Source organism: Budorcas taxicolor, chromosome X, assembly GCF_023091745.1.
Source record: "Budorcas taxicolor isolate Tak-1 chromosome X, Takin1.1, whole genome shotgun sequence".
Taxonomy (NCBI): Eukaryota; Metazoa; Chordata; class Mammalia; order Artiodactyla; family Bovidae; genus Budorcas; species Budorcas taxicolor.
In genome coordinates this window covers 107,653,710-107,667,116 of record NC_068935.1, presented here as the reverse complement: position 1 = coordinate 107,667,116, position 13,407 = coordinate 107,653,710, and the positions used below count along the sequence as shown (strand labels likewise).

The 13,407-nt window shown below is 34.8% G+C and overlaps 1 protein-coding gene across 1 annotated transcript in view; it reads left to right on the top strand.

Moving 5' to 3' along the window:
• Nucleotides 1–13,407, top strand: part of CFAP47 (cilia and flagella associated protein 47) — a 502,957-nt gene that overhangs the window by 231,412 nt on the left and 258,138 nt on the right. The window contains exons 36-37 of the mRNA XM_052662737.1: nucleotides 675–809; nucleotides 5,545–5,660. Of these exons, the coding sequence (XP_052518697.1) occupies nucleotides 675–809; nucleotides 5,545–5,660 (251 nt within the window). The remainder of the gene's footprint in view (nucleotides 1–674; nucleotides 810–5,544; nucleotides 5,661–13,407) is intronic.

The window sequence follows — 13,407 nt, the reverse complement described above, 5'->3', positions numbered from 1 at the left end:
ATTTCTTGTTCCGAAATCAAGTCCCTCTTCCTGGTATTCACACCCTCCTCTATGTGACTGTTGCCCTCCTTTGTCTTTTCTTCTACCACTTGTCCCTTCTGATCTTATGTGTGATTCAAATTGTACTTTTTCTTTCCCAATTGAATACTATACTCCCTATATCCTTGCCCAAGATTTCTTTACTTTTCCTCACTCCAGACACCAACCTATTTAAAACCCTTCAAGTATTCTTCAAGGCCATCTCATGTGTCACCTCTTCCTTTGGGCTTTTGTTTAAAACACCTCAAGCCGTCTTTTACTTCAGTAGTTTGTCTACTTCTATTATCTTTTACTGCATTATACACTTTAAGTCATGGATGATATTGTAATCACATTTGTCCATATTTCTAGTGCATAGTATTCTTCTGACCTCTGACTAGCTTTTATGGCGTCTTTGAGGCTGTGAGGTCATTCATATATTTATGATACATCTGATTCATCCTCTAACACATAGGTCAAGCTATTCTGATTCACAGCAATATTTTGTTTGCTCATAGCAACATTTCAGTGTCAGTGTCAATCAATAGCATTTTAAGATGTTTTAAGTAATAAGCGGTTGGTGTACTGGGCTTTAGCTCTTTTAATATATTTTATTTGTATATCTTGTAATTTATAATTCTCTTCTTTGGAACTAGGCTACTGACATCTGTGATCCCAATCCAATCCAAATGCTCATGTTTTGTGTCTACATGTATGAAAGACTTCCTACATGTCTCCCCAAGAAAGTGGTGCCCTTTCATTGTACTCTACATGACACAGTATTTAGAGAGGTAAGCATATCTTTGAGATCAAAATATGTGTGGAATTACACACTTATATGGGTTTTAGATATTTCTCTCCCAACCCAAAATGAACAAATATATCAGTATGATAAAATAAGCCTTAACAAATGTTTTTCCTTCTAAACCAAAGGTATAGCAGAGTGAAAGGGAGGATTTTTCCTTCATAGTAATCACTACTTGCAATGAAATAATGGTTCTTTTATTCATCTGAAGAATGGAATGAGGAGATAGAAAATGAAAGTTAAGCACTTTGAAGGGCAAATCTTTTAGGAAAGTTGAGATCCATTTCATGTACAAGAGAACTTGATGCTATAAGTAGAAACGTGATTAGAGTATGCTTGGCATTCCTTTAGGGAACCTTACACATCCAGATGGATTTTGTTCAAGCTAGGATGGGTTTCCTAGGTGGCATAGTAGTAACGAATCCACCTACCAATGCAGGAGACATAAGAGACACAGGTCTGTCTGGATCTTGAAGATCCCCTGAAGGAGGTAATGGCAACCCAGTCCAGTATTCTTGCTTGGAAAATCCCATGGACAGATGAGCCTGGCAGACTGCAGTCCATGGGGTCACAAAGAGTCGAATACAGCTGAGCAACTGAGAACAGCATGCATGTATCCAGATGGATTGTGTTCAAAATAAGGATATAGAAAGGGAAGTAATAATGAAAGCACTCCTGATCAGGGTCTCCATTAATGCCCACTAAAAGATTGTATATATGCTGGAGCTGCTAATTGCGTAACAGGGATTTTTTTTTAATATGTAGGAAAACTTGAAAATGAAATTTTAAGTCCTGTGACCATAATGAATCTATATAAATGTGTCCATGTTTTGCAAGTGTTTTCTTTGATTGAGAAATATATTGCCAGGGATCATCAACCTAACTTTGGTTTTCAAACAATATGTTTCATATGAATACTTGTGAAATATTTTCTAGCATATAGTTTTATTTCTTATATTTGTCCAAGACTTTTCCTTCTACTAGTTTTATGGTTGAACATTTTATGAAATCTTTTTTCTTTCTCTGCACAGTATAGGCTGTTAGAATTTTACTGTGTACAAAAGTTAATTTATCTCTTTGGTCAGATCATTTTTATTCCTTTTCCTCAGGCTGTTTTATGTATTCCTCTTCATATTAAGTTTTTGTTGTTGTTGTTTAGTCACTCAGTCATGTCTGATTCTTGCAACCCCATGGACTATAGCCCTCCAGGCTCCTCTCTCCATAGGATTTTGCAGGCAAGAATACTGGAATAGATTTCCATTTCGTCCCCTAGGAGATCTTCCTAATATGGGGGTGGGGTGTGGGGTGTGTTAATTTTATACTTTCAATGCAAAACATGTCCATATGTGGTCTTCAAAAGTTATATCCTGGTGATTTGTAGATGTATCCTTTTTGAGAAAATAACAATGTACCCTCTGACTGTATGAGTGATGGTTAATAAGGATTCAGTTAAAAAGCAGAAAAAACTCAGATACTTGTCTCAGTGTAAAGGGCTCAATTTAGGGAAAGGAAAGCCATTCCTCCTGATTTTCTGTTAGCAAACATTGATATATGATCTTCTTTAAAAAAGAATTATTCCTGTTTTTGTTGGAAAAAGAAATAGAAAACTCTTCAGAGAACTTTTTCAACACTATTCACTACAGTAATTCATTAAGTGCAATGATATTTAAGGGCCTTGGGTACTAACTGGCCTAGAGCTGTAATTACAGTGGGGTGGACTTTTGATTTCAGATTCAAATTTCTAAAAAGTTAGAAATGCTTTGCTTAAGCCTGCAGAAGTTAGGAGGGGTCTGAATTAGATTTAAACAGTGATTTAATTCATTTGAGTATTATTACTGGTTTTCTAATTCTGTACACGTTTGAATTTCTTTATGTCATTTGATTATGTTGAAAAAGCTAATTTTTAAACATAGATTTTATTTGTGATGTTAAAAATCAGATTAAATCATTAGAATGGAAACAATTTCTTTTCATATTTAACTCCTTATTGGGAATAATATTCTCACTTTAAGCTTATAGGTGAGATTGCACATAGAGCTTTTATTTTTCAGAAATGTAAGGAATATCTTTTGAAGGAAACAAAAATTGAATAAAAATGCAAAATAGAACATCAATTACAACAAGCTTTGATTCTAAATTTCATTCAAGAAAATCACTGATTTGGAAATTGCTGAGAATCTATGGTGTAGTTTGCCCAGATGCATCAACATTATAAATGTCAGTGCCTAAGTAGTGAAATGTCATTGTTGTCAACTTTTTTGACCTCCCAGTATAAAGAAAAATCTCAAGAAATGGCTACTATAATTGAAAAAGTATATTTTGTAGCTATGTGTCACAAATAGAATACTGGGACCATGAAACAATACAATGATCAGTGAAAAAATGTCAAGTTCAGTGATTTTCTGAGATACTTTTAAAAGTAATTGAACTATTTCTTTTTTCTTTCTGAAACAAAATTTACACAGGAACACAATAGTTAAATAATGGCTATCATTGCAAAAGGAGAATTGAGGGTCCAAAGCTTGGTTTCTTTCTTTGACCAGCTTTTTCTTCTCGGGTGGAATAATCTGACCACAGATGAGCCCAGTGTTTTTGCATCATTTATTTACTTACTTATTTTTCTATAAATGTATTTATATACACATGTTTATATGTGTATACATGTGTGCATGTCATATATGTGATATATACATGTGATTATTATATTATATATATGTTGTATCAGTTCAGTTCAGTCGCTCAGCCGTGTCCAACTCTTTGCGACCCATGGACTGCAGCACACCAGGCCTCCCTGTCCATCACAAACATGTCCATTGAGTCGGTGATGCCATCCAACCATCTCATCCTCTGTCATCCCCTTCTCCTCTCACCTTCAATCTTTCCCAGCATCAGGGTCTTTTCAAATGAGTCAGCTCTCCACATCAGGTGGCCAAAATATTGGAGTTTCAGCTTCAGCATCAGTCCTTCTAATGAATATTCAGGACTGATTCCCTTTAGGATGGACTGGTTAGATCTCGTGCAGTACAAGAGACTCAAGGGTCTTCTCCAACACCACAGTTCGAAAGCATCTTTATAGTCCAACTCTCACATCCATACATGACTACTGGAAAAACTAAAGCTTTGACTAGATGGACCTTTGTTGACAAAGTAATGTCTCTGCTTTTGAATATGTTGTCTAAGTTGGTAATAACTTTTCTTCCAGGGAGCTAGCGTCTTTTAATTTCATGGTTGCAGTCACCATCTGCAGTGATTTTGGAGCCCCAAAATAATAAAGTTTGTCACTGTTTCCATTGTTTCCCCATCTATTTGCCATGAAGTGATGGGACCAGATGCCATGATCTTAGTTTTCTGAATGTTGAGTCTTAAGCCAACTTTTCACTCTCCACTTTTTTCTTTCATCAAGAGGATTTTTAGTTCCTCTCCACTTTCTGCCATAAGGGTGGTATCATCTGCATATATGAGGTTATTGGTATTTCTCCCGGCAATCTTGATTCCAGCTTGTGCTTCTTCCAGCCCAGCATTTCTCATGACGTACTCTGCATATAAGTTCAATAAGCAGGGTGACATAATGAGAATGAGTAGCTACCTTAAGATCTCAGGGCTGATTATCTAAGTTCCAGGACTATAAACCAATAATAGTTCATAGTGAATCTACTATTATTTTCAACATTTCCTTCCAGAAAATGGAAATTAGCTCCCTGTGACTTAAAATCACTAGATCTGTTAATTACTACTTTAAATGCACACATACATATGTACAAAAATAGGACACTAGAGTAGTCTTGCCTCCATTGTTACTGAGATCCATCAGCAGGTTATCAACATGAAAGTCCCAAATTTAGGGGTAAACTGAGGGTAGAAACTCAACATGTTTGTCCTGCTGGTTACAAAAGTTCATATTGAAATATAAAAGTAGTTAATTTTATCTTTCAACAGATGTCTGCCATATTCTATCTCTGAGTATGTTCCTGAACTATGACTATAGCTCCTTACTATAGTTCTGCCTAAGTGCCATTGCCCTTTCCTTACTCTAATTTGGCCCACCATCCACCTCTCTCAGATATTTTCTTTCCTCTGGGTCTATACTTTCCATAACTTTGTGCCTTTCTAATGTGTATATTTTAAAATCCCCGTTGTATTTTGCATACTTATATACTCACATTTCTTATGAAATGCTCTCTAAAAATGAAGTAGCTCATTCTCAAATATTCTTCGTATCTTGACATCAGGAAGGAAGGGGAAGCCAATCCCTAACTCTACTACCACTTCTAGATGAGGCCACCATTGTTTTCAGCCTGGACTTCTGATTCCACTCCTTATAACACTTTCCACACTGAGCAGCCAGAGTAACCTTTTTGTAAATTGGAATCTGTTTAAAATTCTTTAAAGGTTTCCCTTTGCAGTGAGATTAAAATCCAAGTTGCTAACTTTAGATTTCAAATCTTTGATGATCAGGTGTTTTTACATCTGTCATTTCCTTGTCTGATAGCGTCTTCTCTTTGCCTACTTCTGAAGAAAAGAAGACACAGGCACACACACGCACACACACACACACACACACACACAGAGTCTTTAAATATAAACTGCTTTCTTCCAGCTACTATACTTGGGTAAGTATTTTCATGATAAAAATATATGATTCTCTTTGATAAAAATAAGAAATGTTAAGTTGTATATCTTTAAAATTCATGATCTCATTTATACTCTCTTCTTCAACATAGATTCAGCTGAAAAATCCAAGCTTGAAAAGCTTAGTTTATAGTGCTACAATTGTCGGAAGAGATGCCAGTGACTTCTCCCTCTCCCAAGCAGGGAACACTGTGACAATTTCTGCAAAGTAAGAGTGTTGTGTTTTTTTTCTTTTAATTTTGTTTCATTGAATACATCAACCCTAGAGATTTAATTACAAAAGAATGGCCTGGATTTATTTTTAATAGCTATGTATATGTAATGAAAAGATAACCATTGCTGATATAGATAAATTATTTATATGTTAGTGAGATTTCTCAACAATTTTATGAAAACAATTCTAACAATATAAAGGAGCTGCTTTTTATGTATGTGTTTATTTTAGTTTATTTTGCCTGCATATGGTTCATAGAAAATAATTCTTTTAAGTTCTTTATGTACTACAATTCTGTTTCCTGTAGGAAACTGGAACCAGTGTGTGCTATATATATATATTTAGTTGTTTCTAATTATAGAAGCACTATATGCTCATTGTAAAAAAGTTAGAAGCTATGAAAATATGAAGAAAAATAAAAGTAAAAGCTAGTAATTTTACCTCAAAGATACCCCCAGTGTTGTCATTTTTCTCTATCCCTTTATAATCATTGTATATCAATGTTTGTTGTATACATACATGCATACACTCTCCCACATTGTGGTGATAGTCTGAAAAGTCTAATTTTTAGTTGATTCTATTCACATGATACTTGTTTAATGTTTCTACTACTAGTCCATTCCCCAAAATAAGGAACAAATGAAACCCTCAGAGAATAGTCTTAAGAAATTAAATGAGCATAATATGTGACTCCTCTTGGATCAACAAATCCTAATTCATATGCCAATAAGTGTTAATGATGGCAGATACTGTTATTATATTAATATAATACTAGGATGATGTGAGAATAGCTGTGTCAGTATCACAAGGGTTGACAAATATAATAACCACTAATGGACTTAAGCCAGTCTTGAATTTTAGTCATTGCCTTTGTATTCAATTATTTTTTTCCTTGTGCAAAACAATAGATCATAACTACTAATTATCCTTTTGGTTATCTTTCTGATTTTTGAACTATATATTAACCTGAATTACTTTTCATATTATAGTCTTTATTCTAGTGTGTTAAACACAGAAATACTTGGAAGGGGGAGCCAGTTTTAATTGTATTAAAATGCAGAGAAATCCAGTTGCTATACTGCCCTTGGCTGATGTCATTAGCCACTGTTAGTTTTCTTCAGTTGCTGCTCCATGCTAAGGAGTATATAATTTATAAAATATATTCATCATTGGGACTACATCCAAATTGAACTAAATATGAGAAAAACATTTCTTCACTTATCTGTATCTATATTATAAATCAAATCCCAGAATAAAGCTCCTTGTAAAAACATCCCAGTCATCTTCCAAATTATACTTCTTATATATCTGTTATAAAACACAGTGTTAGTAATAGTAGTTCTTTTGGACGTTGTCAGAGTACCATTGTCTTCCCTCAGTACTTTAATCATTGAGATCTATTCTCTGCCCTTCAAATAGGATGCTAATAAGTGAGCGGTGGTAGTGGTTTAGTCGAATAGTCATATTCGACTCTTGCAACACCATTGACTGTAGCCCACCAGGCTCCTCTGTCCATGGGATTCTCCAGGCAAGAATAATGGAGTGGGTTGTGATTCCCTTCTTCAAATAAGTGAATAATAAGTAATAATAAGTGAAAAGAATTAAGGTCCCCACCCTACCCCACCCTTTGTTCTTTCATAAGCCTAATAGCCTGTTCCAGTGTTTCAAAGCTCTCATTATGTGAAAATTCTTTCTAACAACCACACTAGACCTATGATGTTTTAGGTTAAGACCATTTTTTTTGGCTGTGCTCTACAGCTTACAGTATCCTCATCCCCTGACAAGGGATCAAACTTAGGTCACAACAGTGAAATCACCACTGAACTGCTATGGAATTCCCAAGACCATATGTCTTGTTAGTTTAATTAGCATTTATAGTTTTCATATAAATATGAAATCTGTATGCTTCCATTGCTGAAAATTTGTTGCAGAAAATTATTTTAAAAATTACCTAGAATTCCATCTGATAAATGCATTTATTAGTTGATTTCTTTCTTGTATTTTTATATGAATATTATAGCATATACATAATTAAATATTTACACAATGTATTATAAATGCAAATGTTAAAGTACTTAATATCTGTTAAATATTTGCTATACACAAAACCTATAAAATATACACTTTTAGTACCTTTTCATATCTAACCATCCTGGCAACCGTAATAGTGTCCCCCTTTTACAAAAGAAGACACTGGGCATAGAGACATTATATTACTTACCCAATTTTCCCTGTTCTTAAATTGTGAAATAGGGATTAAAAACCAGCCAATCTAAACCCAGAGTTAAGACTCTTTTTAACTGACACCTGTACATACTGTGTGTGTGTTTATGTATATCATATTCATACAAAGCCCTTGGCATTCAAAGAAAATATAGCATTAACTGTTTGTAAGAAATCCTACAGATCCATAACATATAATTGCATCAATATTTTGACCATATTTGACATGTACATATATTCTTGTTGTCAATTTCTTTATCTTTTTAAGTCAAAATTTAACTTGCACCTGCTTTAACAATTCAGCTATGTGGGGAAGTTTAACGTGCAAAGAAGTCCTTCTTGCCTGATATTCCCATCTCTAGAGATGCACTTCTTGAGTGCATACTTTTAACTCTTTCAGCTATGTCTAATTTTAATTCTTCCAATGATTATCTCCATAAATATAAATAATCTGTATATCCTGCCAATATTTTTATATTATCAACCGCAGAAATAGTGTCTTGACATATGGCATAATATTGACATAATATTTGATGATGTTGCTTACTTACCCCTCTAGATGTATCACCCTCCCACTAAACATCACTATTTTTATCTTTTATTCATTACTGTTCCAAGAGTAAAAATGTGTTTTGTAAATATTTTCTTTGTATACTATCAGTAGATACAACGTATCTTTTGACTCCATTTTAGTTGAGAAAAATTAACAAATTCTAAAAAAATATGTAAAACCTTTCCTTCAAGTGTATCGCATCCTTTTGTTCTTATTTGGGCTGATTGCTTTCTAGACCTACTGAAAAGCTGTCAGTATTGGACACTCTATATTTCTCTTTGGATAGAAACTAATGTATTTCTCTTTCTTAGTGTACTCACTTCTTTACTAAAAAAAAACTTCCTTTATGAAACCATCTAATAAAAAGTATAGCAGAGGTAAATTTGCCAAAATTTTGATTTTTAAGCATGTTTTTTGACTACCCTTACACTTGATTTAAATTTTGCGTCATGTATTTTTCTAAGACGAAAGAGTTTTTCCTTATAGGTTGAGATCATTGTTCCACTTGCCTCATAGTATTCAGTTTTTGTGATACTGTAATTTCTACTATAATTCTGCTTTCCCACACCCCTGGACATTTTTAGGATCTCCCACTGTGTTCTGATATTGTTCCAGAATGAATCAAAAAGGATCTTTTATTCACTGACTGGGAGCACAGTGAGTCCTTTCATTATAAGGGTTTGTTTGTTTTTTAATAAGTTTTGGAAAATTCTCTTAAATTACTTTTCATCATTTTCTCTTCTCCATTTTCTCTGTTTTCATTTTCCAGCCTTTGGTTGTTGGATGCTGTTAACTGGATTCTCTATGTATCCTATCTCATTACTCATTTTTCAGCTCAGTGTTTTTTCTCTCTTGATCAACATGCCTTCATTTCTAACTGTTTCCTTTAGGAGATAGACAAATAGGTAGGTAGATAGATAATTCCATATATATATATATATATATATATATGTAAGAATACTTTGTTTTTTATTGGGTATCTATTTCATAGCATCCCATTGTTAAATTGGAGGTACAAAATCTTCATAAATGTCTCTGACTTTTCCATTCTGACTTTCATGTTCTCATCTATTACCTATATTATTTTTATTTTCTTTGAGGTCATTTGGTACGATTTTTCATCTTGGTCTCAGTGTTTCATGTTGAAGGATTTATTAAAATGACTTGTGATACTTGTTTATTCATTTATTTGTAAAAATATGGCAATAGAAAAGTAAATTGTGATTCTGTATATGGACAGGTTTGTCAATTGGCCAACTTCATTTTAGGGTAAAAACAATTTTGCTTTTATGTCCAGTTGCCTGACATCATACACTGACCTTCGGAAGAGTAGGGTTGTCTGAAACTCATTTTGCCCTCCATTTACATAGGTATTTCTGGAAATGGCTTCTCCAGGAGTCTATAGGCAGCTTTGTTTCTTTTATTAGCCTCTATACAGATTCTCATCGATGGTTTCCTTCAACTAGTAGCTTAAAAAACAAATGTTTATTATAATCTTAATGAGATTTATCTTAGAGAGAGAGACAGTTAATCTGAGTTTCAGATGCCAGTGTGGCCTAGAACCCTTTTATCATGTCATTTGACAATTAAATACTGGGCTTAAATAGTGAAACATACAGATTTTATATCAAGCTTCATTTTTCTTATTTGGAAAATGGAGATCAGAATATTTGCCTATAGTGTTCAGTAATAAATGTAGTTATATAGGGACAGCACCTAGTACTGTAACTGGGACTTATAGGAAGCAGTCAGTAAGTATTTGCATCCCTCCTCTAAATTTGAAGTACTATGATTCATAGATGAAAATATATCAAAACTACTCACAAAGGTTTATAATCTGGCAGAGTGTCACACAAGCAAATACATAATAAGGATGTTATTTGATAGTTGTTTTATTTATCCTGCGTGTATAAAGCAAGAAGAAAATGGGGAAAAATGAAGCACCTCCGTGTTCTTAGGAAGGATTCCCAGAAAATGTAATGCTTAATTCTCAATGTGTATGAAAACCAGATACTCACTTCTGCAGGTGCATTTCAGTTTGTAGGTTTCAATGCCATTGTTAAGTGTTTTTAAAAATAACTTTTTAGCTAGACTAATTTCAAAGCTTTGGTTTTTCCACAGAGGATTCAGGAAAATATTTTATTTAAAAAATCTGTAGGTTTATCTTATCATATATTATATAATTATCTATGTTGCACCACATCCTATCTTAGATTCTGTCTAAATCATGATTAATAATAGTTTTTTTTCTGCCAGTTGTGAATTTAAATTCCCTGAGATATGATTTATATAGAAAAGATTAAATGGCTGTACCAGCTTATAAGCAAACATTTCTGCATCTAACTTGATGACTTTATTTAGCTATAATCATAGAGTGACTGTCATAAAAGTGAAAGTATACTTTTAGAACACCATTCTGTTTCTTTTTTCCTCATTATTCTCATTGAGCCATCTGGGCACTGACATTGATGTGTCATATATTTATTCCCCATCTCTTCCAAAAGCCAAGTTGAAGAGGTAAATGTAATATCAAGGAGACTTTTTTTTTTTAAATGAGGGGTAGGCCATTGGAAGAAAAAGAAAATAAATGGTAAGACAATTAAGATAAAGTCCATAATTATGATACACATCTGGAGACCTAAGACGTATACCTGAAGTGTACAACCAACTTGATTCTAAACTTTCTAACACAAGTAGGAAGGCCCTGGTCATTTACATGCTTAAATCTGTCTACAAACTTTATAAAAGGAATATCTATACTCAAGAGAAGCTCAAAATCTTGATGGTTCTAATACCAGCCATGGGCTTCACAAACAGGATACTATATTTTTAAATGTTTCATAAAAGTTAAGTATAGTTCCATAAATTTATTTACTAAGTACATGTTCCTTAGATTCTTTCTGTCTATTTATTTATTTTTGACTGTGCTGAGACTTTGTTGTGGTGCCTGAGCTTTCTCTACTTGCGGCCAGCAGGAGCTACTATCTAAGTTGTGGTGCACAGGCTTCTCATTGTGGTGGCCTCTTTTATTGAGGAGCACAGGCTCTAGGGCACATGGGCTTAGCAGTTGCAGCATGCACACAGAGTTGCTCCATGACATGTACAGTCTTAGTTCCCTGACCGGGGATTGAGCCTACATTCCCTGCATTGTAAGGCAGATTCTTATCCACTGGACCACCATGGAAGTCCCATAGATTATGGTCATTCGTGAACTCCTTTTTTCATCATCTTCCACAGAGAGCCAATCCATTACCTAGCCTTAATGATTTTACACAGTATATCATAAATTTGGCATCCCTCCCTTTATCTTCCTCTTTCAAGCTAATCTAATGTACCTTTAAAAAGTTGAAAGGTTGAGTGGTTCTATGAAGACCTACCAGACCTGTTAGAACCAACACCCAAAAAAGATGTCCTTTTCATTAGAGGGGACTGGAATGCAAAAATAGGAAGTCAAGAAACGCCTGTAATAACAGGTAAATTTAGCTTTGGAGTACAGAATGCAGCAGGGCAAAGGCTAATAGAGTTTTGCCAAGAGAATGAATGCACTGGTCATGGCAACACCCTCTTCCAACAACACAAGAGAAGACTCTATACACAGACATCACCAGATGGCTAACACTGAAATCAGATTGATTATATTCTTTGAAGCCAAAGATGGAGAAGGTCTATACAGGTAGCAAAAACAAGATAGGGAGCTGACTGTGGCTCAGATCATGAACTCCTTATTGCCAAATTCAGACTTAAATTGAAGAAAGTAGGGAAAACCACTAGACCATTAAGGAATGACCTAAATCAAATCCCTTATGACTATACAGTAGAAGTGAGAAATAGATTTAAGGGACTGGATCTGATAGAGTGCCTGATGAACTATGGATGGAGGTTCGTGACATTGTACAGGAGACAGGGATCAAGACCATCCCCAAGAGAAAGAAATGCAAAACAGAAAAATGGCTGTCTGAGGAGGCCTACAAATAACATTGAAAGGAATAGAAGCAAAAAGCAAAGGAGAAAAGGGAAGATATACCCATTTGAATGCAGAGTTCCAAAGAATAACAAGGAGACATAAGAAAGCCTTCCTCAGTGATCAATGCAAAGAAATAGAGGAAAACAACAGAATGGGAAAGACTAGAGATCTCTTCAAGAAAATTAGAGATACCAAGGCAACATTTCATGCAAAGATGGACTCAATAAAGGACAGAAAGGGTATGGACCTAACAGAAGCAGAAGATATTAAGAAGAGGTGGCAAGAATACACAGAAGAACTGTACAAAAAAGATCTTCACAACCCAGATGATCACGATGGTGTGATCACTCATCTAGAGCCAGACATCCTAGAATGTGAACTCAAGTAGGCCTTAGAAAGCATCAGTATGAACAAAGCTAGTGGAGGTGATGGAATTCCAGTTGAGCTATTTCAAATCCTAAAAGATGATGCTGTGAAAGTGCTGCACTCAATATGTTAGCAAATTTGGAAAACTCAGCAGTGGCCAGAGGACTGGAAAAGGTCAGTTTTACTCCAATCCCTAAGAAAGGCAGTGCCAAAGAATGCTCAAACTACTGCACAGTTGCACTCATCTCACATGCTAGTAAAGTAATGCTCAAAATTCTCCAAGCCAGGCTTCAGCAATACGTGAACTTGAACTTCCAGATGTTCAAGCTGGTTTTAGAAACGGCAGAGGAACCAGAGATCAAATTGCCAACATCTGCTGGATCATCGAAAATGCAAGCAAGTTCCAGAAAAACATCTATTTCTGCTTTATTGACTCCGCCAAAGCTTTTGACTGTGTGGATCACAATAAACTGTGGAAAATTCTGAGAGAGATGGGAATACCAGAGCACCTGACCTGCCTCTTGAGAAACCTGTATGCAGGTCAAGAAGCAACAGTTAGAACGGGACATGGAAGAACAGAGTGTTCCAAATAGGAAAAGGATTATGTCAAGTCTGTATATTGTCACCCTGCTTAT